Source organism: Nicotiana attenuata, chromosome 11, assembly GCF_001879085.1.
Source record: "Nicotiana attenuata strain UT chromosome 11, NIATTr2, whole genome shotgun sequence".
NCBI lineage: Eukaryota > Viridiplantae > Streptophyta > Magnoliopsida > Solanales > Solanaceae > Nicotiana > Nicotiana attenuata.
In genome coordinates, this window is record NC_031999.1 from 39,644,139 (window position 1) to 39,671,269 (window position 27,131).

The 27,131-nt window shown below is 41.1% G+C and overlaps 2 protein-coding genes across 2 annotated transcripts in view; both read right to left on the minus strand.

The window, feature by feature from the left end:
• LOC109234827 lies at positions 16,446-17,219 on the minus strand. The gene is made up of 2 exons (XM_019400877.1): positions 16,967-17,219; positions 16,446-16,735 (listed from the first exon to the last, which is right to left on the minus strand). Exons 1-2 carry the CDS (start codon positions 17,217-17,219, stop codon positions 16,446-16,448), a joined length of 543 nt encoding a protein of 180 aa, XP_019256422.1.
• Positions 23,054-27,131, minus strand: part of LOC109234377 (WD repeat-containing protein 11) — a 23,897-nt gene continuing 19,819 nt past the window's right edge. Inside the window, exons 16-20 of the mRNA XM_019400352.1 lie at positions 26,483-26,627; positions 26,282-26,374; positions 24,008-24,081; positions 23,865-23,918; positions 23,054-23,792 (exon numbers count right to left, since the gene is read on the minus strand). Coding sequence (XP_019255897.1) covers positions 23,507-23,792; positions 23,865-23,918; positions 24,008-24,081; positions 26,282-26,374; positions 26,483-26,627 — 652 coding nt within the window. The 3' untranslated portion in view covers positions 23,054-23,506. The remainder of the gene's footprint in view (positions 23,793-23,864; positions 23,919-24,007; positions 24,082-26,281; positions 26,375-26,482; positions 26,628-27,131) is intronic.

Consider the following 27,131-nt stretch of genomic DNA (forward strand, 5'->3'; position numbering starts at 1 on the left):
CACCCTTTGGAGATGTTCCATTAGCCAAAGTTGAAGTAGCAGATTACAACCCTTGAAATGTTTGGCCCCCTGTTGAAACGTTTCTAAGGCTTGGTATATTTCTGCAATGATCATCGGCACAAGACTGAATGGTTGTCCGTCGATTCCTTCCATTAGAGTTTTGGTGACCATAGCTAGCCTGGTATGGATTCTTGCTTTCTTCATTGGAAACACTATCATCCCCAAGAAACAAAACATGAAGACAAAGACCCTTCGGTGAATATGCCCCAATGATGTAAGGGCGAACTCATCAGGATAAGTATGGTAAGATTTGCTGTGACCGTACCTTTCGTACAAGTAGTCAAAGGGAATGTACGACTCCTTCAAACATGTCAAGTCTGGATTCTTCTTTAGACCCATCATTTTGAGAAAACCTCTATCTTTGTGGTTTTCCAACATTAACAAACCCGGAGTTTTCCACGGTATTCCAGCAAGGGTGTCATCTCAATGTCTCTAAAGCGGAACACAGACCTATCACAATCCCAGAATAGAGTGGCAGCTTCCATGATTTTGTTGTTGGGTTGAATTTCCAGGAGAGAAGGTAGATTTCCTAGATATTTCCTGACAAGAGTCTGATCACTGGAGTGCAAATCCTTCCACCAGCTTAGCAATTTTGGGTGGATGTTGGTGACCATGCCGAATCTAGGGACTTCGTGCCTCATATTTCTGCAAGACAAAAGGTTAGGCCCTTACCCCCTGCAGACTCGACTATTTAATATCAACAATTAGCATAAAAGCATTTTAGTTCCCCAAATAAATGCACAGAACGTGATAAGGTCCGTTTGGGTTTCAGGGAAACCTAGTGGACTTTGGACAAGGCTATCTTAAAGAGTCATTATGCGGACAACATAACTGACTCGGCTAGGTTTGACCATGATGCATGCATAATTTAAAGAGAAAGGGTTTCTATGGGGTTTTAGACTAGTACCCTTGAGCGGACAACTCAAGAGGGAAAGGCGCGGAACTGTCGACGGCACCGCTGATCGACTAGTTTTACTGCAAATATGCCTTTGCTGGATTTACGGGGTGTTAATATTGGAAGGGCGCAACCACTCATTATAAGCGTTGTTATGGTATTTTGTTTGGCACGAGTGGAATATGATGTTGAAAACATGCTTATACAATAATTAAAACAAGTTGTCACGTATTTGCGCGTTACAAAAGCAATAATTACAAGGTCAGACCATCTCTGGACGAGAAACAGATGAACAAGTTCTTCGTTAGAGCACAAGATCCGCAATATTGCGAAAGGTTGATGGTTATTCGGCTTATTCGGGAAGGTGATGACTTTAAACCCTCAGTCACACTCACTCCTATTGTAGTACAGACTCAGTCGCCAATCGAAGTTGAGGTAGACATGTCAGTTCCATTTGAGGTAGAGGTGGCTCCACTCGTGGACACCCCTGTTCCGTTTGAAGTAGAAGTGGTCGCACCTTTTATAGTGACAGTATCAACCATGACTCCTTTCAATTCAAAAGCAATACCTTGGGATTATGTTGCCGAAGCTAGGCAAAAAGGAAAGGCAAAGATGGAGGAATCCGATGTCGCACAAGGAATTACTAGGATCGGAAGAATCTTTACACCTGAACACTTGGGAGGACCAAGTAAGGATGCCACTGCCAAGCAGCCTGTCATTGAAACAGGGCAAGATGACCTTTGGAGGAAAGTACAAACAAAGGAGTATTTCGTCATTGATCATTTGAATAAAACCCCAGCTCAGATATCCATCCTGTCACTGTTGCAAAATTAAGAGGCGCACAAGAACACTTTGATGAAGGTGTTGAGCAAAGCTTATGTGTCCAATAATGTCACAAGCAGAGAAATGGCTAACATGGTGGGACAGGTGTTGGAAATTCACAAAATCACTTTCCACGAGGATGAGTTTCCACCTGAGGGTTTGAATCACAACAGGGCATTGCACATCACAGTGCGATGCGAAGACTACTTCATTACCAGGGTCCTGATTGATGGAGGATCCACTCTCAATATTTGCCCATTGACAACACTGAAAAGGTTGGGCAAAGGCCAATACGAGATACGAGAAGGGACCATGAACGTGAAGGCTTTTGATGGGTCTCAGAGAGCTACCATCGGAGAAATTAATCTCTGTCTGCAAATGGGGCCTACGTGGTTCAATGTCGAGTTTTAGGTGCTGGACATATCTGCATCCTACAATCTGTTGTTAGAACGAACATGGATACACGTCGTTGGGGCTGTGGAATCAACCTTGCATCAGGAAGTAAAGTTTGAATGGAACTATCAGGAGGTGATCATTCACGGGGACGGGAGTAACCCCATTTACACCAGCCAAACCATCTCGGTTACCGAAAACAGAAAAAGGCTAGGAGGGAAAACCTATCATCACATTGAACGTGTCAATGCCGTTGAGAAAGACAAATGGTGGAGTAGAAAAATAGAAAGCATACTGGCATGGTCCGGGTATGAACCCGGTAAAGGGCTTAGGAAGAACCTCTAGTGTATTACTAGACAGATACAACTGAAGGGTCGTGGCACTACCTTTGGGCTCGGATATCAGTACACATGGAAAGAGTATAATGATTGGTCGCCCCCATGGCGCGGACCGTATTACCCTCTCCAGCAACCAGTGCCACATTCTGATGGTAACCGGCAAAACAATCTACAAATGATTGCAACTCATGCTTGTCGCAATTGTCAATCAAGATGTGTATATTTGGCAAAGGTAAGTCGTCTTTCGGACTGGCCCGGATGAGATCCCAGTAGTCGACACAGACTCTGACCTTTCTGTCCTTCTTTGGTACCGGAACGATGTTGGCTAACCATGTCAGGTATTCCACTACCCTAAGAACCTTAGCTTTGACTTACTTAGTGACTTCTTCTGTGATTTTCAAACTCATATATGGCTTGAACTTTCTGAGCTTCTGCTTTACTGGCGGACACGTCGGATTAGTTGGCAGTTTGTGAGCCACAATAGACGTGTCACGACCCATTTTCGTAATAGGTCATGATGGCGCCCAATGCCATCGCTGGGCAAGCCAACGCGGAAAAAATACCAATTAAACTATCGATTACTTTAACCCCAAAATAGTTGAAATAATTCTTTATGTTGGAAATAGACTAGAAAGAATGATAAAAATCATGATAATCATACAACCCCAAAATAATAACGTCTACTAATGTGTGTGCCAAGACCTGGTGTCACAAGTAGTGGGCAACTAGTAGAATGTACGACAAAATACACTACCCTACTGTCTGAACAGTATAGACAGCATAAAAACATAAGAAAACTCCTTCAAGCTGTTGTACGGCACGGAAAGGAAAGCAGCTCACCGTAGGAGTATCAAATCTGCTCAGTGGTGCGCGCCCGACTGGTAATCAGATGTACCTGCCTCAGACCCTGTACAAGTAAGTACATAAGCGCAGTATGAGTACATAAACAATATGTACCCAGTAAGTATCCCGTCTAATCTCGAAGAAGTAGAGACGAGAGGTCGACTCGATACATAATAGGGTCAATTAATATGAGAAGAGTTTATAATAAGCATGGATATCTCAAGTTATTTACATTTAATAATCATGAAGTAACAGTTCTTTCCCAAACACTAACAAGGATGCTTGTCTATAGTCTAAGCAAATATGTAACTCATCCCTTGAAGAATTTCTAAGCAAAACATGCGCAAATAATCAACATGGGACGTACGGCCCGATCCAACATAAAATAAACTGTGCACTGCCGAGGGTCGAACGGCTCGAACCATAGATGCATCTACTACCCCGCTCGCGAATCACCCATGTGACGTGGTCAAATAGAAAATAAGCTCATTAACAAGCAACAATAACAATTAATATATATATGAGGAGTAGTCATACACAAATATACCAAGTATTCTCCTTTAAAAGACCAAACAGGATAAGGGTCATTCTCTAGTCTCATTCTTCTTACTCAAAATAGTTCATACAAATCCGAATTAATCAACACATACTAGAATATCACATAGAGCATGCTTATGGGTCCTAGACTACCCGGACTTAACATAATAGTCGCTACGTACGGAATCTCGTCACCTAGTGCGTATGTAGCCCCCGAATATAATGACGATTGATTCAATTATTATACCTATGGGGACAATTTCCTCTTACAAGGTTAGAAAGGAGACTCATCTCGCTCCAAAGTGCACTCCAAATGCCAAGAACAAGTCCAAGCACTCAATTTGGAGCCAAACGATCCCAAACTAGTTAAACAAAGTAGGAACTAGTTAATATAGGCTCATAGGATCGAATTCTAGCTGTTTAAGAAATTTTCCAACCATTATCACAAGTTTTCTAAAAATCCAACCCCGGGCCCACGTGCCCGGATTCCAAAATTTTCGAAGGAAGTTGTTCTCTACAACCTAAGGATCAATAATATATGATTTCTAATTAATTCCATAACAAATTTCGTGGTTAAATTCAAGTTTTAGCAAAACCCTAGGTTTAGCTCTAATCCCTTTAATTTTGCCTAAGTTCTAGTGTTTAATCTACCTAAAATACAAGTATTAAACTAAGGAAGGGTGGAACAAACTTACCTTTTCATGCTAAGTGAAGACCTTCTCTCTAAAGCTCCCAAATCGCCCAAAGGAGGAGTGAAAATGTAAAAAATATGACTTAGAACCCGTCTTTAATGAACCTTACTGGTTCAGTGATTTCCGCTTCTGCGGTAAAGGGACCGCATCTGCAAGATTTCAACCGCATCTGCGGAAAGGAGGAGGGAAGGCTGGGACCGCATCTGCGGTCTGGGAGCCGCATCGGCGGCCTGGGAGCCGCATCTGCGGTTCCTGGCTTGACCCCCCCCCCCCCCGGGCCGCTTCTGCGATCAAAGAACCGCATCTGCGGTCCAAGAACCGCAGATGCGGTCATGACAGAAGCAGCAGTTCTTCAGCCCTCTTTCAAAATTTCCACTTCACTCGAGCCTCGTCCGATTGACGTTCGGGGCTCCCTGGCCCCGCCCGAACATACTAACAAGTCTGAAATCACGAGACGGACCTACTCGAACCTTTGGAACACCCAAAATAATGCTAAATCTAGAATTCACCCCCTAAAACCAAATGAATCAAATTTATGAACTTCAAGTTCTTAATTTTCCTCCAACGGGGCAAAACGCCCTAAATCTACTCGGATTGACACCAAATTTTACGGGCAAGTCTTAAATGATATTTCGAACCTGTATCGAGCTTCGAAACCAAAATACGAGCCCGATACCTAGGAAATCAATGATTAGTTAGTTTCTTTAAATCTTTAAAACTTCAAATTAATAATTTCTAATAAAAATTCACTACTCGGGCTAGGGACCTCGGAATTCGATTCCGGGCATACGCCTAGGTCCCATATTTTCCTACAGACCCTTCGGGACCGTCAAATCACGAATCCGGGTCCGTTTGCTCAAAATGTTGACCAAAGTCAAAATTAATCTTTTAAGAAAATTCTAAGGAATCAATTGGGCATATTTCACCCGAAACTCTTCCAAATCCCGAACCAACCGTCCTAGCAAGTCGTAAATTAGCTAAAGCAAGCGCGGGGAGTTTAATTTAAGGTTACGGGGTTCAAAAAGGCAAAACGACCAGGCGGGTCGTTATAAGACGTACTTAGACCGGTCATGTCGTCATATGACCATGCGAATACGTCCTCATATTCCCTTAGAAATTCTGTGTATTCCTTCTTTACTGATGGCGATAAGTGAACGCTAATTCGTGTTTCCTTGACATTTTCTGCATCTCCAGGTTAACAATTTCTGTCTCGTCCAGGTTGGATTAGGTCTGTTCTCAAAGTTCTCTACTTCTTTGACAATTTCCTCTGGTATGTCATCTTCCTCTAAATCAATGTATGTTTGTTGCGTCGCCTCATTGCATATCACATTCATGGGTTCATCAAGATAAGTAATAGTAATATTGTATAAATAAAGTAATAAGAGAAAGATAATAATAAGTGTTGATTCATAAGAAAAGTAGAAATGCTTTTGATAAATTTCATAATTGTTTTGAACGTTGAAGATCTTATTGCGGGAATAAAAATGCGAAAATAAAATCATCTAGTAAATAAAAAATAGTGCATGATGCTTGTTTTAGCCTTGCTACCCCGAGGCTCGCTGGGCTCTGGTTGTTCTGATAGTCCAGTTATTGAGGCATGCTCCTCTGCTTACGGCCTGTATAGAAGGGCCTTCCTCCCCCTCCTCCTCAATTATAACACAGCAATCCATATCATTGTCTTCTCAAAATAAGTTTTTCACTGCTGCGAGTGCCTCTTCTTCGTCCGTCCCATAGACGACGTCGGCCTGTTGGAATGTCTGCTCCAAGTGCGGTATCGGCTACTCCAGCGGGTAGTAAGGACCACGCCATGGTGGCGACCAGTTGTTGAACTCTTCCCAAGTGTATTCGTATCCCAAGCCGAAAGTGGTGCCATGCCTCTTGAGTGTTATGGGTTTAGCTATTCCTTGGAGGTTTTTGTCGAGTCCTTTGCCATGCTCGTACCCACTCCAATTCAATATACTTTCGATCTTGTTATCCCATCACTTGTCTTTGTCGACAGCATTGACCCGCTCGATGTGGTGGTAGGTCTCTCCACCTAGCTTTATTCTCCCTTCGATTGCTGGAATGGTCTGACGACTGTATATGGGGTTGCTACCGTCGTCGTGAATGCTCACCTCCTGGTAATTCCATTCGAATTTTACCACCTGGTGCAGGGTTGATACTACGGCCCCAGCAGCGTGAATCCATGGCCGCCCCAGCAGCAAGTTGTAGGATGCTGGCACATCTATTACTTGAAAATCAACATCGAACCAGGTTGGTCCCATCTACAGGCACAAGCTAATCTCACCGATGGTGGACCTCTAAGACTCGTCAAAAGCTTTTACGTTGATTGCTCCTTTTTTTATCTCATGCATCCCTTTTCCCAACTTCTTGAGTGTTACCAGAGGATAGATGTTAAGGCTGGAACCCTCGTCGACCAGGATCCTGGTGATGAAATNAGCCTATGTACTTAGGCAAGGGTCAGCTTTGGGCATGCACAGCAATAGAAGATGCTGGCATGCCTATAAGCCAACCAGAACACACAACAACTAGAGAAAACATGGAGGTTATGATCCTAGGGGATCAAGTTTGGGTCATGGACAGCAATGTTCAATGCTGACATGCCCCAAACCAACCAGAGATACCAAACACATTGGGGATGGGGATTTAAGGTTCACAAACCATGATAATTAAGTAACGGAAACATTAATTCAGAACAGAAAAGGCAAAATACAGCATGCTTAATAATGGAACTTAGTTAAATACAAACAAGAGACGAACAAGAATGAAAGAAACAGTAAAGAAACATGTTGTTGTTGATGCTGAAAATTAGTTAGAACATACCAGTCAGAGAAGCAAAGTGCAGTAAAGAAAAGTAAGCAGGACTCCAGAGTCTAGCCTTGGCTTTCAGCCGGCTAAATAGACAGTAGCACAAGTAGCAGTAAAGCAAGAGAGAGTTTTTTAAGTGTAAGTGTGTGTTCTGAACTTAAAAATGTTCGTGTTTAAAAGAGGAGAAGTACAGGTATTTATAGCTTTTTGAAAACGAGTAAAAGAGAATTAATAAGCTACAAACATGGAAATAATCACAATTTAGAATCAATTATACAGGTGATTGCCTTTAATTAAGGGATCACTTGATTAACGGGCAGTGACAGGTTCAAAATAAGGAAAGAAATCAATTTATAAGCAAGCTGACAGTTACCATAAAAGAAGTAGTAAAATAATTGAGTAAGTAATCAAGTCTAAGTACAGAAAAATATTTATTTTGGGAAAGGATTCAGTAAGGCAAAACAAGGAAAGGAATCAATTAACCTTAGCATGCGAGTGAAATCAGAAACCAGTCACAAGGTCGAAGATCAATCAAAGAGGGAGTCTCAGATAAATAGAGTACACAAACACTACACATGTGAGGCCAAACCTATCGGCAAAAGAAATAGCACGCAATAGTAGCACAAACTTTGGTGGATAGCAACATTCGAAACATGACAGTCCAGTAGGTCAAGTCACATTGAATCAGTAGTGAAGAAAACATAGAATATCAAAAACATGCGAAGGCCTCACAGCAGCAAGTAAGGAAAACCCTATGAAAAATTAGGGTTTCAAATCATAGTCAAGTTTTGAAGATAATAGCAAATAAATTGGACAAATACTAGCAAACAATTTATGAAACTCAGAAGAAATTAGGGTTTTCGACAATAGTAATGTTTAAAGATGATAACAAACAAATCAAACAAAACTTAACTACACATCCATTCGTCTAACAGACAACCAAAAGAAATTAGGGCTTTTATCATGCAAACCCAGATAGAAGAACAATACGAGCAAACTTAGCAAGACATGTTGAAAATCAGAGAAGAGATTTAAAATAACTTGACAAGAAAACGCTAATCGGGGAAGATAAAGAGTTTTGGAAGCAGAGTTTTAAAAGAAACTTCGAGAAAAATGCTTAGAAGTTCAAAGCAAACATAGATCTGAAGCAGATCTGAAAGAAATCGAAAGAACCTTAGAGATTAGGGTTTCAAAAGAACCCTAAAGTGACGAGAAAGGCCTTGAAAGCCATTGATGTAAGCAAAAGAGTCAAAGGTCTGACTCGAATGGCCATGGCTGGCCGGAGAAAGATCAGAGATGAACGAAGAACAGTCATCGAGCAAAGTCTGGACCAAACCCCTTCATGATCTGGTAATGAGACCACAGAGACGAACACGTAGAAGCCATGGGAGGCTGATACAGGTCTCCGATGACCTTGGAAGGCCATGGATTAAGGCGGATTAGGGTGGCGGCGGCTAGGGTTTGAGGGTGGTGTAGAGAGGATTTGAGAGAGAAGGGGGATTCAGAAGCGGCGTGTTGTGAGGAATGATAGGGTTTAGGGGGTCGTCTGGGATTAATTAAGGTAAGGGGGTCTGATGGCCGTTGATCATTTTGATCAACGGCCTAGATTGAACGGGTAAGTGGGGCGGTTTAATAAAATAGGGTTTGGGTCGGTTCAGATTGCAGTTGGGTCGAAGTAATTGGGCTTCAAATTGGGTTCAATTGGGGTTCAAAATCAGGCTATAATTGAAATAAAATAGGGCTAACATTTAAATAGCCAATTTTTCCTATTTGATTTATAAAAAATAATAAAATAATTTCTGTAAATAAATTAAAGGTACTAAAATGATTTATAATACATAATTAATTATTTAAAAATACCAGACCTAATTTTGTGAACATAAATACAATTAAATCTTAACAAAGGCTAATATTGCAATTATATGCAATTTAGCTTTAAAAATACTAAATAAATTTGTAAAAATATGCAAAAATTCCCTTGGCTATATTTGGTATAGATATAAAAGTGCCAAAAGGGAATCACCAAAAAATGACAATTTTGGAAACAATTACTGAATTTTATGGATAAAATAAGAGAATGAATAGATTTAAAAATCTTTTAAAATTAAGGAAAAGTAATGAAGCACTTGCATATATGCATATGTGCATATATATATCATTTTGAAGCTATTTTTCATATTGAAAATATATAGAGGAAAATTGGGTGTCAACAGAACTACCTAAATTAGAGGTCCTAAATACCTCCGGGGCCATAAGGAAGGGACAGGTAGTGCACGCATAGGATATCTTTCAAGGTTGCTAGAACGCTTTAGGATATGACCAACGGGAGGGAATCAGGTAGTAAGGATATGATCACTACGCGCTAATGTCACGTGTAGCCCCTCATTGAGGAGTGATTACCGAGCATTGTGTGGGTATGATCCTGTAGGCTAATCAACCTAGGACTCCCCTTTCCCAATTCCTATGTGTTTTAAATGAACTTCCTTTTCTTTACGTATATATGTGTGCAAATTGTTCAAACCTCTCCCTTGCTTCCATTACCTGAACCATACATGTGTTTAGAATGTGAAAACATGCCTTTATTTGAGAATATGTGTTGAAATTGTTTGTAAAAGGACTAATTCACATAGTTAAGTTCGGTCGGGACCTACCGCTGTGGACCGCGAGGGGTGCCTAACACCTTCCCCTCGAGGTTATTTCGAGCCCTTACCCTAATCTCTGGTAATGCAAACTGGTTCATGAGTTAACCGCTCTAGGTTCCCTAACGCACCATAATCTGTTAGGTGGCGACTCTTCAAATACTCAAATCCTCCATGAGTGTCGAAACCCGGACTTTCTCCGCGAGGAGGAAAAAGGGGGCGCGACACCATTTTCCTAGGAAAGCTTAGACGAGTTCGGGCCAAGAATGAATGGAATTAGGTGGTAGATTTTGGATCCATTTCCTTGCCTCTTCGTCTAGTGAGTACTTGAACACCCGCAGCCTTAGAGCATCATCTGAGACGTTATTCTGCTTGTGCATCGCACACACACCCAAGAAGTTTCTGAGATGTTGTGTTGGATCATCATCGATGGAATTTCTAAAAAAAACCCTCTACTTTGAGCATTAGGATTGAACCGTGTTCCACCTTGAAGGTAGCAGCATCAACTCTTGGAGGGACAATAGCATTTGTATCCTCAATATACTCATCTATATCTACAAAAGGGTTCTCTTCATCGTACTCGGCCATGTTTACCTAATAACACCAAGCAAAGAAAGAAGAGTGTGATGGAGTAGAAGAAGACGTAAAGTAAAGCACACACTAAATAATAATTTCAAAATCGTATACCCCGGCAACGGCACCACCATTTGATACGCTCAAATTACACTTAAATTAATAGTGTAAGGCGGTCCGTGTCAAATATAATAACCCAACTAGGTTGGGGTCGAATCCCATATGGAATAGGTGTGAAAAGATTAATTGAATAGTGTGAAACTTGACTTAAGTCGTAATGCTGCTCCTTTAGCTTAAAAAGAAAATGATATAATTATGAATTAACAAGATAACTATTTTGTTGTGAGAATGTAATTAATTTGATTAAGGAAACCAAGGTTGAGTCCCCATCAATTAAATGTAATGCTATCGGTGTTAATATGATATATTTCTAATCGAAGGTCCTTTGATATGCAAATGGTTTCTAAATGACTACCCAGTATTTCCCAATAGTTGGGTAGTATTTTCTCTTTACGATTTTTCCAAATATAAAAGAATTGCAATTAAGAATAACCAATTTATGCTAAGTTAAACCCACTTATTCCTAAGCGATTCTATTAAATAAGGTTTAAGGCCTTGAGTTCTTGGTATTCACTTCTACCAAACCCTAACCCACTTTTCCAAGTAAAGATAGAGTAAAATAGAATGAGTCAATGTTTGCAACCACCAACAATAAATAAAGCATTAGAAATGAATAAATATCAACCAACCATTTTATATATATTCAATGTTATACACCCATTTAGGGTCCACAACCTTAGTATTTAAAACTAGCTACTCATACTAGAATCCAAAAACAAAGCAACTAATAAAGTCATAAAGCTTACAAAGGCACAAGATTCTCTCTTCAAAAGCTTCCAAAATAATGGTTTATTCAATGCCTTCAATGTAGTCTCTTTTTCAGACTCAATGTCCCACAAAAATCCTAGTAAATCTATTTATAGTGGACTAAAAGTCGGGGTCAAGATTGGACAAAAATGCCCCTGCAGAGCCCTTCTGCGACCGCATAATGGTCGCAGACCATGTATGTGGTCCGCAGATTTGCAGAGTTGATCGCATAATCCCAAACTCTAGTTGCCAGCTTTCCACCGCATTTCCATTATACGGTCCGCATATCAGTTATGCGACCGCATATTCCATCATAAAATAGCTACGCAGAATCTTCAGTTGAAATTGTGCGGTCATTATGCGGTCCACAGAAGTGTTACGCGATCGCATAATAGACTGCACATTCTTCTCTTCAATGGCCAAAAAATCTGCTTCACTTTGTGGTGAGTTTGCCGTCCGCACATTACTTCTGCGGTCGCATACTTGCCGCACTCTTGACCTTTTTTGTGGAATTTTGACTTCTTTTCCATGTTATAAAATAGATTTTTGGCTTTAAGGGTAATTTGTAGAAGATATTGGTTTTCATTTCTAGGTTTTTTGCTATCCTATTCTCCTGGTTCCGTGGGTGTTTGTATATTTTGCAGGTATCATTTTTGGGAGGTGCACGCGCACAAGCAGTAAAGTAGCAGCTATATGCCAGGTTCCGCAGCATCGGGAGTATACCAAGTCAGGAGTTCCAGGTTCTATTCACGGGAATTGGTACCTCTCGCCTCTTGTTTCTCTGTCCCCTGTGTTAATTACTTTATTAGCGTAGTATTTCGTACTAGTCTAGTCAGTTTAGTGGGCTTGTAGTTACTATTTTCTCCCTTTGTTGTTTTGTGTGGTGTTTTTTCCCCGTTTCATTTTTAGAGCTTCGTAGGTATAGAGACTGTGGTTTGTAATGGCAGAGTAGGGTCATGTCCTCGGAGAGGTCGGATAGTGGGGAGGGAGGTAGGGCAAGGGTCGAGGGGTGGGACGGGGCCCAAAAGGGGTAAAGGTAACAAGGTAGCCTGTAGGTTGAGAGTTGGATCGTGGAATATAGGGACGTTGACGGGTAAGTCTATAGAGCTGGCGAAGATTCTCCAGAAGAGGAGGGTCAATATAGCGTGTGTGCAGGAGACTATGTGGATAGGATCGAAGGCGAGGAATGTAGAGGGGTATAAATTGTGGTTCTCCGGAGTCGTGAAGGGCAAGAACGGAGTGGGCATTTTGGTGGACAGGGAGCTTAGAGAGTCGGTGGTAGAGGTAAGACGGGTGAATGACATATTGATGGCGATTAAGGTAGTAGTTGGAGGGAGCGCTCTGAATGTCATTAGCGCTTATGCGCCGCAAACGGGCTTGGACGAGGAGGTAAAAAGGCGCTTCTGGGAGGCGCTGGATGAGGTGGTGCGGGGTATTCCGCTGACGGAGAAGCTATTCGTAGGAGGGGATTTTAGTGGTCATATTGGGTCGTCTGCTGGTGGCTATGGTGAGGTGCACGGTGGCTCGGCTTTGGTGATAGGAACGGGGGTGGTACCTCACTATTGGATTTTGCTAGAGCTTTTGAGTTGGTGATCGTGAACACTATGTTTCCGAAGAGGGAGGAACATTTGGTTACTCTCCGGAGTATGGTGGCTAAGACTCAAATTGACTATCTCCACCTCAGGAGGTGTGATAGGGGGTTGTGCGAGGATTGCAAGGTGATCCCGAGTGAGAACCTCGCAACTCAACATAGGCTCCTAGTGATGGACGTCGGTATTTTGATGAAGAGGAAGAAGAGGTTTGTACGGGGTCCGTCGAGGATCAGGTGGGGAGCTTTGTCTAAGGATAATGCGCAAGAGTTGGAGGGGCGGACAAATATGGGTGCCTGGAAAAGTGGTGGGGACGCTAGCTCTATGTGGACGGTGACGGCAGACTGTATAAGGGAGGCAGCAAGAGAGGTGTTGGGAGTTTCGAAAGGCTATTGTGGCGGGCACCAAGGCGACTGGTGGTGGAATGACGTGGTCCAAGGTAAAGTGGAAGCCAAGAAAGCGGCATACATTAAGTTAGTAGAGAGCACCGACGAGGATCAAAGGAGAGCGAACAGAGAAAGATATAAGGAGGCTAGGAAGGAGGCGAAAGTAGCGGTCACAGAGGCTAAGACTACTGCTTTTGGTAGTCTTTATGAGGAACTGGGGAGCAAAGCTGGGGGTAAGAAGTTATTTCGATTGGCCAAAGTGAGAGAGAAGAAGGCTCGCGATCTGGATCAAGTGAGGTGTATCAAAGATGAGGATGCTCGAGTATTGATGGAAGAGGCCCAGATTAGGCAAAGATGGCAGTCGTACTTTCATAAACTTCTGAATGAAGAGGGGGATGGAAACATCGTGTTAGGGAAATTTGGGCACTCCGAGAGTCACCGAGACTTTAGGTATTGTAGGTGCATTAAGGTTGAGGAGGTCGTGGGTGCGATGGGTAAGATGAATCGGGGCAAAGCGACCGGACCTGACGAGATTCCAGTAGAGTTTTGGAGATATGCAGGTAGGGCAGGCTTGGAGTAGCTGACTGAGTTATTTAATGTTATCTTCAAGACAAAGAGGATGTCTGATGAGTGGCGATGGAGTACAATGGTTCCGGTGTACAAGAACAAAAGGGATATCCAGAATTGTAACAACTATAGGGGTATCAAGTTACTAAGTCATACCATGAAAGTCTAGGAGAGGGTGGTAGAAATGAGGATTAGGAGGGCGGGGTCTATATCGAAAAACCAGTTCGGGTTCATGCCGGGCCATTCTACTACGGAAGCTATCCACCTTATCAGGAGGTTGGTGGAACTATACAGGGATAGGAAGAGGGATTTGCATATGGTGTTTATTGACCTAGAGAAGGCATATGACAAGGTCCCTAGGGACGTCCTTTGGAGGTGTCTGGAGGTGAAAGGTGTGTTGGTGGCTTACATTAGGGCGATAAAGGATATGTATGATGGATCTATGACTCGGGTTAGGACTGTGGGAGGTGATTCAGAGCCTTTTCCGGTGGTCATGGGTTTACACCAAGGATCTGCGCTCAGCCCGTTCTTATTTGCTCTGGCGATGGACGCATTGACACACCATATCCAAGGAGAGGTGCCATGGTGTATGTTGTTCGCTGATGATATAGTTCTGATTGATGAGACGCGAGGCGGCGTCAATGGGAGACTGGAGGTATGGAGGCAGACTCTAGAGTCTAAAGGTTTCAAGTTGAGTAGGACTATGACAGAATATGTGGAATGTAAGTTCAGCAACGTGACGGGGGAAGTGGATGTGGAAGTTAGACTTGACTCACGGGTCATCCTTAAGAGAGAAAGTTTTAAGTACTTAGGGTCAATTATCCAGGGAGATTACGCACTGTATAGGAGTGGGGTGGATGAAATGGAGGTTAGCGTCTGGAGTCCTGTGTGACAAGAATATGCCACCGAAACTCAAAGGTAAGTTCTATAAAGCGGTGGTTAGACCAGCCATGTTGTATGGAGCTGAGTGTTGGCCAGTCAAGAATTCACATATCCAGAAGATGAAAGTAGCAGAAATGAGGATTTTGAGATGGATATGTGGACACACTAGGCTGGATAAGATTCGGAATGAAGATATTCGGGAGAGGGTGGGCGTGGCTCCCGTGGACGACAAGATGCGGGAAGCGCAACTTAGATGGTTCGGACATGTGTGGAGAAGAATCCTAGATGCACCAGTTAGGAGGTGTGTGCGGTTGACTTTGGCAGGTACGAGAAGAGGCAGAGGGCGGCCTAGGAAGTATTGGGGCGAGGTGATCAGGCAGGACATGGCGCGACTTCAGATTTCCGAGGACATGGCTCATGATAGGAACATGTGGAGGTCGAGCATTAGGGTGGTAAGCTAGGGGGTAGTCGTGAGTTCTTCCCTCTTTGTACCGGATAGTCTGTTAGAGTTTCGTTAGGTTTATTAGCGGTCTTTGTTGTATCCACATTGGTGTTTTGCATAGTTTTGTGTTATTGTCCTTTCACTTATTTGTTGTGGTTATTTTCTCTCTGGTATCTTTTATTGGTACATATCTTTTCTCTTATTTCTTTTCTGATATTATTGCCTTTCCTGTTGAGCCGAGAGTCTCCTGGAAACAGCCTCTTTGCCCTTTTCAGGGCAGGGGTAAGGTCTGCGTACACTCTACTCTCCCCAGACCCCACTAGTGGGATTTTACTAGGTATATTGTTGTTGTTGTTGTTTGTTTTTGGGTCTTCAAGTCCCATGCACTGCAAAACACCAAAACTTCATAAGAATTAACTAAAAATGCTTTGAAAGAAAAGCGTAAGTCTATGTAATTAGTATCAAAAGTGCCAAAATTCTACGGCACATCAAGCGCCCTCTACCTCTTCTCATACCCGTCAAGGCCAACTGTTCGCACCTCCTAACCGGGACAACTAGGCTCCTCCTTTGCACGTTCCCTGACCATCTAAGCCTCGCTTCCCGCATTTTGTCTTCCATGGGAGTCACGCCCACCCTTGCCCGAATATCTTCATTCCTACTTTTATCCAATCTAGTGTTCCCACACATCCATCTCAGCATCCTCATTTCTGCTACTTTCATCTTCTAGATATGGGAAATCTTGAGTGGTCAACATTCTGCCCCATACAACATAGCCGATCTAACCACCGCTCTGTAGAACATGCCTTTAAGTTCCGAGGGAACCTTCTGGTCGCACAAAACACCAAATGCTAACCTTAATTTCATACAACCTGCCCCTATACAGTGCTTGATATCCTCGTCGATCTCCCTGTTCCCCTGGATAATCGACCCAAGGTACTTAAAACTTCCTTTCTTGGGGATGACTTGTGATCAAGCCTTACATTGCTTTCCACTCCCCCCATGACATTGTTAAACTTGTTGTCCAAGTACTCAGTCTCAGTCCTACTCAACTTGAAACATTTAGACTTAAGGGTATATCTCCAAAACTCTAGCCTCTCGTCAATACCTCGCGTCTAATAAGTCAAAACTATATCATCAGCAAACAACATACACCATGGCACCTCCACTTGAATTTGATGCGTCAGTGCGTCCATCGCCAGTGCAAATAATAAAGGGCTTAGCGCAGATCCTTGGTGTAACCCCATAACCATCGAAAAATGCTCCGAGTCTCCTCCTACTGTCCTAACCCGAGTCTTGGCTCCATTATACATGTCCGCAATCACACAAATGTATGCTACCGGAACATTTTTTACCTCCAAGCATCTCCAAAGAACCTCCCTTGGGACCTTGTCGTACGCTTTCTCTAGGTAAATAAACACCATGTGCAAATCCTTCCTCATATCCATGTACTATTCCACCAACCTCCTGATAAGATGGATAATTTGCGCAGTTGAACGAGCCGACATGAATCCGAATTGGTTCTCAGATATAGACACTGACCTCCTCCCCCTCACTTACACCACCCTCTCCCACACTTATATAGTATGACTAAGTAGCTTGATACCCTTATAGTTGTTACAATTTTGGATATCACCTTTGTTCTTGTACAATGGAATCATCGTACTCCATCTCCATTCCTCTGGTATCTGCTTCGTCTTAAAAATAACATTGAACAGCTCGGACAGCCACTCCAGGCCCTCTCTACCCACATACCTCCAAAATTCAATCGGGATCTCATCCTGCCCAGTCGCTCTGCCCCTGTTCATCTTACGCATAGTTCCCACGACCTCCTCAACCTTAATGCGCCTACGGTACCTAAAATCACAGTGACTCTCGGAGTGCTCCATATCACCCCAACACAATGTCTCTATCCCCCTCTTCATTCAAAAGTATATGAAAGTAAGTCTGTTGATAAATGATGAAAAGTGCATATTTTTTTAGTATATTTGCATATAAATTCTTGTGTGTGTCGCGGGAGATTACATGATTTTCAAAGTGAAATATACTCATTATGTGTTTCTTATGTGTAGGAACGAGTTTGGATGATAAATGATCAAAAGATGACAATTCGACACAAAAAGAAGAAATTAAAGGAGTGGGAGCTCGTACGAAGTCAGACGCGAAAAAGGAGAAAAATTAAGGCACAAAACAGCGAAGCGAAGCGAAGGCACGGAGCGCTTCGCGAAATGGAAAATTTTCAAAAGCTGCATCTGCGTCAAAGTCCGCGTCTAGACGCGAGGGCAGACGCGGATCCGCGTCAAAGTCCGCGTCTAGACGCGAGGGCAGACGCGGATTCTAGCTCTCCCATCCGAAGTTGGATTGAAGAATTCTGCCCCTCATCAACCCTAGGTCATATAAATACACTCTAAAACACCACTTTGAAAAAGGGAGACACTACGTTAGGGTTAGACAACACCCTTGGAGGCAAAAACACGCTAGGAGCAAGGAGTGGTTATGATTTTTAGTATTGTAGTTTTACATACTATTTTGAATAGCTAATTCGTTTTTTAGGGTTTTGATGGAACCTTTTGGGGATGAATTGGTTGTTATATTAATATAGTTTTGAGTTAGTTGTTAATCTCTATTTGTTCAACTACGTTTTAATTTTGGTTAATTGAAAGGATCCTCAATTAGCCGTTCCTATTTATTATGTATCTGCTTGAGAGAGAGTGCATATTTAGGTAGTTGTTTGAAAAACATCACTCCTGGAGTATAGGCGAGAGTCATAACCGAGGGTTTAGAGGTTGGATTAGAGATAACGATACCTCGGGTGCGATCTAAGTGAACTGTAATGTGAATCTAGCTAGCGTAGCTTGAGAGAGTGCGTCTAGTAAATTATCATAATTGCTTGAGAGAGATTTATGATAGCTGGAGAGTTCATGATTGATAGAGGCAACTAAGTCAAAGCTATAAGAAACATACAATTAATGAAATCAACAATGGGGGAAATCATAACTCTAGACCTCCTTAATTTAGTCTCCAAACCTTTGTCTCGTTAGTTGATAATTTTACGGTTTTATAGTATTTGTTGGTTAATTAGTTAGATATAAAAATCTTAATATTATAATTTAGAAATTGTTCAAACTTGTCTTCTTTGCGATATTGAACAATTACAGCGAAACCTTAGTTCTCTGTGGGATTCGACTCCGGACTTTTAGACCGGATTATATTTGCAGCGACCGCTTATCCTTTTTAGGACTAGAGTTGGGCGTGATCATCCGTCATCTCCTCTTAATCAGAGCCTCATCCATTAAAACTCTGCCTTCCTCGTCTTTGATGCACCTCACTTGATCCAGATCACGAGCCTGTCTCTCTCTCTCCTTGGCCAACCGAAATAACATCTTGTCACCGCCTTTGTCCCCCAATTCTTCATATAAGGGTGGCAAACGGTCCGGGCCCAATTCTAAACGGGCCTCGCAGGCCGGGCTTAAACGGTCCGGTTCTAAGTGGGATCGGGCTTCGTGGGCCAGGCTTAAACGGACCCGGGCTTCATGGGCTTTTGGGTGTAACCAGACCGGGACCGGGACCGTGCACTAATGGTCCCGGGCTATGTGGGTCGGGCCCGGTCCTAAACGGGCCTAAGTGGGCCTTGACTATTTTTTTTTTAAAAAAAATTTATCGAAGGCAATTTCTTGTAAATTATATAGCTTATATATATTGTATATACTATATATACATTGCTTAAATGTGTGTGTGTGTGCATGTGTGTGTGTATATATATATATATATTTGTTTAAATTCTTTATATAAGGCATTTTCTTGTAAATTATATTATGTAATTGTGACTTCAAAAGTTTTAATTCAAATATAAAACACAAAAGATTGTAAAAATATATTCAAAGGTTTATTCTTATAACATTAAGAAAACATGGCCCAATCTTTCTTAGCTTCCACCCCCCTCACCCAATGGAATGAGCACAACCAAGGTGCTAATACCACCATTGAGAAGAAAAAGAAACTAATCAAGATGTGCCAAAATACAAGTTATATATTAATTTTACATGGTATCTCTTACGAATTTCATAAATCCATCAAGGTTCGGAGGAATTTTCGTTGGTGGTGGCGGAAAAGAAGCTTGTTCATCACCGCTTTCGGGCGAAGCTGCATCCTCCGCAAGTTCAGCTAGCATTTCTTCGTAAGCTTCGTCTACCTCTGGTTTTGATTCAGCAAGTCCAAAATTTCTTCGTTCCGAACGGATCCAATCTCTGAAAAGTACTAATTTTTCCAAGCTCTCCCTCATAGACGCTCTATAATCACCGAGTGTAGTCTTGCTTGACTGAAAGCGCTCTCTGATGCCACTGTTGAAGCTTGAATGGTTAAAATATCTTGGGCCATCTTTGAAAGGATCGGAAAGTGTTTTTCTTTGTCCTTCCACCATTCCAAAAGATTAAATGAGCCATCGGGATTCTCCTGCTCAAGTCCCTATGACAAATAAACTTCAAGCTCATTTAGTTGTGAACAATCGCTAGTGGTACAACCTTGAGAACCCCTGAACTCGGTCCAAGCAGTAAGTGCTCTTACTCCTACAGTTCTTTTAGATGATTGAGAACTAGAAGAAGAAGGAGTTGGAATATCTGGTCTAGCATTAAATATTGCAAATTTGATAAGGGTTATAAATAGTTTGAGCATTTATTTTAATTGAGGCTTGTGCCTCCGAAAGTGTAGAAAACTCCTCTGGTTCAAGTGCTAAACCATTATAAATAGATCGATACCAATATTGAGGACCACCTAATTTCATAGTAGGATTTAACAAGGCAGCAATACCATAAATAGGAGGAATAGGGAAAAAAATATTTTTTAAATTTCTTTCTCATAGAATCAATAGCTACTTCATAAATTTCCCCACCCTCGGAAAAATGAGCAAATAAATTTGCAAGATCTGCAAGATAAACTAAATAGTTTAAAATAGTAGGATAATATTGCCCAGAAAATTCATTTGTAGCAACATGAAAGCTTTCTAAAAAATCTGCAAGCATTTTAACATTAGCTCAATCCGCATTTGTAAGGTGCTCATCATCATCACTTACATGAGCATTAAACGTTGAGTTTATGGGATTTCTATATTCATATGCAACAACTAAAGTTTCGTACATGTAATTCCATCTAGTTGGACAAGTTTTAGGAACGTTTCTTTCTCTTAGGCCAAATTCATCGCATCTTTTAAAATATTCTCTAAGTCTACTTTTACGGTTTGAATAAAAAAGTCGGTTAAGAGCCATTTAACCTTTTCAATTTCAACATTAAAAATTCACATACCATCACCCATAATTAAATGGTAAATATGACAAATACATCTAACATAAAAAATATTACTAAATGCAAGATTTAGTGTACTAGTAAGCAAGGCTACAGCATTAGTGTTACTAGTAGCATTATCCATTGAAATTGACATTATTTTATCACTAATGCAAAAATATCTACAAATATCCGTAATAGTGCTAGAAATAAACTGCCTTGTGTGACGTGAATTAATTATTCTATAAGCAATAATGCGCTTTTGCATTATCCAGTCCTCATCAATCCAATGACTTGTAACAGTAAGATAATCACAGTCATTACTGCTTCTACCAATATTAGTGATAATAGCAACACGATAATTAATATGAGTAAATAAATAGCGCAAATATTGTTTATATTTATAAATATCGCTCTTTACGGTTGTGCGAGGCCATCCTTTATAAGTAGGATTAAAAACTTTTCTAATATAATGCACAAAGTGGGGGTTAGACGGAAAACTGTAGGGTAAGCACATAACAGTAACCATTTTTGCCAATTCTTCCCTATCTTTTCTTGGGTCATAATATAAAATACCACCGATAACAGTGTTAATTCCCGGTTGAAATTGATTTGATCTGGTACTAGGGTCAGGCTGACTAGTTGGACTTGTCCCCCCGGACGCAGCTTTCATTTGATAAAAGTTAGCTTTATCTTGAGGGTGTATCATTATGTGTCTCCTCAAACTTCCCCCCCCCCTACCCCCCCCCCCTCCCCCGATCAACATAGTTAAAAGTTATCTCTTTGCCACAAGTTTTATACTTAGCTTTATTTCTTTCTCTTATTTGAATAAAAATGGCCAAACAAGAGATGTTTCGGCCCGTTTAGAAGGTTGTCTAGAAAAAGTAGGGGTAGTAACAGGGGAGTCAACCGGGGCATCCTTTTGATTAGTTGGGTTAACTTGAGTAACAGGACTAGTGGGTGTATCATCATCCGGTTGCGTTTCATCTAAATCTATTTCTTGCTCATCTTCTTCATCAATAGTTGGATTACCATAAAGAGAATTCATATATTCATGATCTAAGTTTTCACCACCTCCAACATTATGCACATATTGATTCTCCGTAAATTGTAATAAAGTATTATCACTATCAAAAATAGCAGCAGGTGGAGGGCGGGTATGGGGTTTGAGTAGGGGAGGCCGGGGAATTAGAGGAGGAATAGATTGGCCACTAGATTCACCACTCTTGGATTTTTCCTTATTTTTACTAAATATTTTTTTAAGGAATGGGCCATCTTAATTATAATTATACAAAGTAATTAAATAAAACAAACAAAATTATAATATTAAAACTAAAGAGTTGGAACGAGTTTGCCGAATTGAAGAACAACTTGTTGAAATTAATTATCGTTGAAGACTTGAATACTTCAATTCACCAACTTCACAATTTTTCACACAAGTTGCAACAACAAAGTAACCAATTTTAGAAGAAAATTAGAGAGAGATTGAGAAAGATTGAGAGAGATTGATGATTTGGTGAAGAAAATGAAAGAATGAGGGGGTATTTATAGTTGAAAATAGGGAAAAAGTGTAATTATAAAAGTTTGGGGTTAAAACAAAGTTGGGGGTTAAATGGCTATTTTATAAACAGCCAACGGTTTTGGCAGCAATAACGGCTACATTTTAAAGGTGCAATGGTCAGAAATTGAATTGACAAAAAAAAATTAAAAAATTAGCCGTTGGGCCCGTTTAGGACCGATTGAACCGGCCCACTTAGGAGCCAGACCCGGGCCATAACAGGCCCGGTCCTAACAGGCCCCTACTGTGAACCGGCCCACATGGGCCTGTATGTCTCCTTTGTGCCGGGCTTAAACGGGTAGGACCGTTTAGGCCCACTACCCATATGGACTCGCGGGCCTGGGCCGAACCGGCCCACTTGCCACCCTTATCTTCGTACAAACGACCAAGCTCTGCATTCTTGGCATCAGTGACCGCTAGCTTCGCCTTCTTGCTAGCCTTCTTATACACAGAGTAAAACACATCTTTTTCCATATCAGCAGAAATAAAGTGCCTCAGCTGTTGAAAAATTTGGGTAAAACACACGTTTTTGGTTCAGGAGACGCACGGCACCTGGAACCATATGCAAGTTGGACATTCCAAGACGATTTGATCAGATTTTTCTCAATTTTTCTCGAATACACCTACCGTCCTTTGTTAAACTATTCTCACAATAGTGTTAGAACTTAGAAGGTATCATTGAAAAGGATGAATTTGAATCCTAAAGTTATCATGCAAACATCGTAATACTCCAAGTCCAAAACAAATATCTTGGACTCCAAATCATTCACGTTGATTTAATTACATGCAACAGTTAAAAAAAGCTCAAACATGCGTCTGGGGTTTGCTAGTTCATCGGCATAAAAATGAACTACCACTTTGATGGTTTAATTGGTTATGAAATAACAATGAACTCAACGATTCAATGCTTATTATATAATTATTGTCAATCAATCAATATACAGCAGTTCCATTTGATACAAAAGAATTGATCATGTAATCTGGCTAGCTTTCAAAGGACGTTTATTAAGGCACAAACTTCTGAACAGAACCATCGTTCATCTCAGTGGTAGTATACGTCAAAAAAACATCTCCCGCCAGGTTAAAAGCGTCGTCACCAATTCAGCCAGGGTTGACCCACAGAGAACTGCAGATTACTTTCTCTATTGGTTAAGTGTGACAGGCCAAATATTTTCAAACTGATACCAAACTGTAGTTCCGGCAAGGCTCTTGGCGCTTGAATGTCTCGAGGTTTAGGCTCAAATGTATGGTTAGGGGGAAGGGAAGCTTTTCTCTGCGACTCGGATTGTTGAGCCAGAGATCTTAAGACGCACTGCAAAAGGTATGCCAGCCAAGTTTTTCTCAGTCAGAGAAAGGTTGGGAGTCCATGCAAAGATGGACTAGTTTTCTCTGGTATTGTCCATAGTATTCACCAACTGCAGCGACATCTTCACTTTCTGGGTTCAGTCCCGGCAAGTTAACCAACTTATCTGAAGATCTTAATTCATCATCCAAACTAGATAGATATTCACTATGGATTTCCCGGCAAGCAAGTATAAACATGGCTGCTGTATCTGGTTGTTGTGCCCCACGAAGAGCAGCCAAAGCCTCTGGCAATGCACCAGCAGCAACATACAAGATAAGTGCCCTGCATTGAGTTATTTCTAGATAAGAAAATCATCGATTTTCTGGAAAATATCAGATGAAGAGATGATGATACCTCCAAATGTTGTGTTCAGAATGAAGAACATGCTGAGCCCACCTTAGCAAAACCCTGCAGGACAGAAATCTTAAGTTCTCCATATTTGACAAGTATCCTACTAATCATATCCACGTTCTCTTTGATCAAAGATAGGTATTAACCTTGCATAATCAGTTCCTTTTAGATGTGTTGCTGCTAATGTTGCAGCATCGGTCCAGCATCCAGCATCTTGTAACTGCCAAATAGATAGAACGTGAAATTAGCCAAAAAGGTAGAGAAATATGAATGTGGCCATCACTTGGAGTTGCAAAATCTTCACGCTAATATGAGGCATAATTCTCAGAACAATAAATTAGTAAGAGGAAGTCAAACTCGTAGCAACTACAGAGGGTGCCCCTCTTGGAAGACCACAAAGATGAAAACACAACCCAGCTATGGGTGCATTTAGCACAAACAAGATTATTTTTGATGAAAAATGTTTATGTGGATATGTTTTACCTTGGAAAAACATTTTCAGGTGTTTAGTAGGGCATAAGTGTAAATGGCACATGTTAAATTAAAAGAGTAAGATAGGTTTTGATGATAGTGTTTTGGTGATATTTTTGAGTATTAAGATTGATTATGATGTTTTTCAAATGAAAATTTTAACAATACAGTTCACGAGTTGGTTGAAGCAAGTGATAATGAGTAAGAGTTGGGATACTTGCAGAAAAGAATGATGTTTTCCCAAAAGCAAGGGAAGTCGTTTTCCCATTTTGGTGAAAAATACTTTTCTTGAAGAAGCATTTCCCACAAGGAAATATCAGTTTTGGTCTTTGAGTTACTGTTTTATTCTAATTTTGTTCTCTATATTATTAGCCTAAGTGCATAGGGCCTTTGATAAGAATGGACATTGGACCTAACTCAACCCCAAAAGCTAGCTTGTGAGGTGAGGATTGCCCAAGCCATATAAGGAGACCAAGGACCTCAAATCCCTCCGATGTGGGACAACTCAACACCCCCCTCACGCCCAGGACTCTGAAGCGTGGACAACATAAATGGGGGCCCAACATCGGCAACAATAATTAGGATGGGTCTGGCTCCGATACCATGATAAGAATGGACATTGGGCCTAACTCAACCCCAAAAACTAGCTTGTGAGGTGAGGATTGCCCAAGCCATATAAGGAGACCAAGGACCTCAAATCCCTCCGATGTGGGACAACTCAACAGCCTTTAAATAAATAAAATGGTTAACTTTGGTCCTTAAAAGGGTTGAGTCTATTGCACATTAATGTTTCCCAAGGGCAATTCCAGATTTTGGAACTGATTGTTGAATTCGAAACTTGGTTCTTCCCAGCACCTATAAATTCGTAAAGGAATGTTATCTCTAGATAATGATATGACTATAACTAGGATGTCTCTCAAAGACATTGAGCCTTCTGAAGAGATTACAACCAGTAATTTCCAGGCATGCTATAGTTTCTAATCATCTGAATGCTTCCAATTTCATCATAATGGCCAGTCGGATCGGAGAAACAAAGTCGAGAACTGCACTTTCATTCTTATCAATAAATGATCCTGCTTCCCTTCCAATCCACAGTAGTAACTCGATCACAAATTGTCTTGTGGAGTCTTTCAATGAGTTTTCTGTTAATTATGCTATCCGTCATCCCTGTCACGTTCCACCAAAACTTCATAACCAGCACCTTCCCATAATTGACAGAAGACTGCAAAGACCTTAACAATGTCCCCTCGTCAAATATCCTCATGCAGGAGCAAATTAATCAACAACGCTCGCGAAGATAAAAAAGAACTAAAATTTCACACCGATAAAATCTCCAATGTTCAGAATCACATTCAAGGTCATTGCTTCAGCTTACCTCAGATAATGTTCGATTGAAAGTCATTGAAATTGTAACTAGCCTTGGTTCTTACATAACTCATCTTTATCCTCCTTATCACCATCACTAACAGCATCCTTCTTAGCAGCAAATTTTTTGCTCGCAATTCCATCACAGGATTTAGGAAATTTTTCATCACCGGATAAGGACGAGGCCAGAAACATTACTCCAGTCTATGAGATGGTAAATATACCATATAGATCTTAAAGTTGCGCAATAAAACCAGCATTGCAATATATATATATATATATATATATATCATTTACCAAGCTAGTCGCAATTTTCAACATGCAGAAATCAGCCTGACGCAACATAGAACCTTACGAAAACAGTGAATAGTTCCACTAAGAATGAAAGACAAATGAATAGGACAAGATGATATAAGATCTAATCATGAACTCAAGCTCAATCTGCAATAAGTACACTGCAGATAGTCATACATCTAGCTCATTATGGTTCAACAAACTGAAGGCATATAACTTCAGCATCAGTCAATTAATGTTCAAGGCAACATCAAGACCATTAACAAAAGAGAATATATAGCGATCACTACCTGAGAACAAGCTTCTTGATACCTGCCAACAGCACAAAGAAGATGTGTTCCAGACAAGGACCGGTCTGTTCTCACCATATTGGCAGCAACAACCTACAAAAGCATCATAAAAAGTAAGGTGATTTAACAAGGATGACATTACAAAGAAAAAGAAGGAATTTATCTGAAAATGTAAAATGAAAGATTGAAAGGAAGAAGCACCTTCACGGCTAGCTCAAGTAAAGACGTTGATACAGCTGAAGAAAGGGCAACGGCGCGCAATGCATTTGCATAGAAATACGAGCTCTCTGGAGGTGTGGAGAGCAGTAAACTAACTGCAGCTTCTAGGTTCCCAATCGATACTAATCTGGTAATCAGAAACAAAACCGTCAAACCAAATTGTTGCTTATTCAACAAGTCAAGGTCAAATGGCAGTCACCTAATTAATTCTTGGAAAGACCAGAAGTTAATTTAGATGAAAATCTTCATTCTTGATTCCTTTAAATGTACTGTTGTTACTAAAGAGAGCAATAAATGATATTGGTTCTATTGCTTCACTAGTTTCAGGGACTGGTGAGATTTCCTGGAATATTTGCAATAATAGATTCGTGAAACTGTTTCGTATTTAAGAAAGGATAAATACATATTCTGCCACCCCGCCCCAAAAAAAAAAAAAAAACTTGTACCGAAATCCCTGACACACCCCTCCTTCACAAATATTCCCGCACTAAACCTTTCACCAACCGAGTCTAATACACACCACTTTGGTGTTTGACCACTTTCTCCAAACAAGTGCATGTCACGCACCAATGGCGTCGTGACACGTTTCATTAACTTTTTAAAAAAAAAGAATTACACCCATTTTCTTCAT

Bases quoted from the DNA above. Each gene is read 5' to 3' on its own strand.
- LOC109234827 (XM_019400877.1), bottom strand. From the start codon at position 17,219: ATGGAGCACTCCGAGAGTCACTGTGATTTTAGGTACCGTAGGCGCATT. The intron at 16,736-16,966 runs GTGATATCCAAA...TTATTTACCTAG, and splicing joins TCCATTGTACAAGAACAAAG to AGAAAGCGTACGACAAGGTC.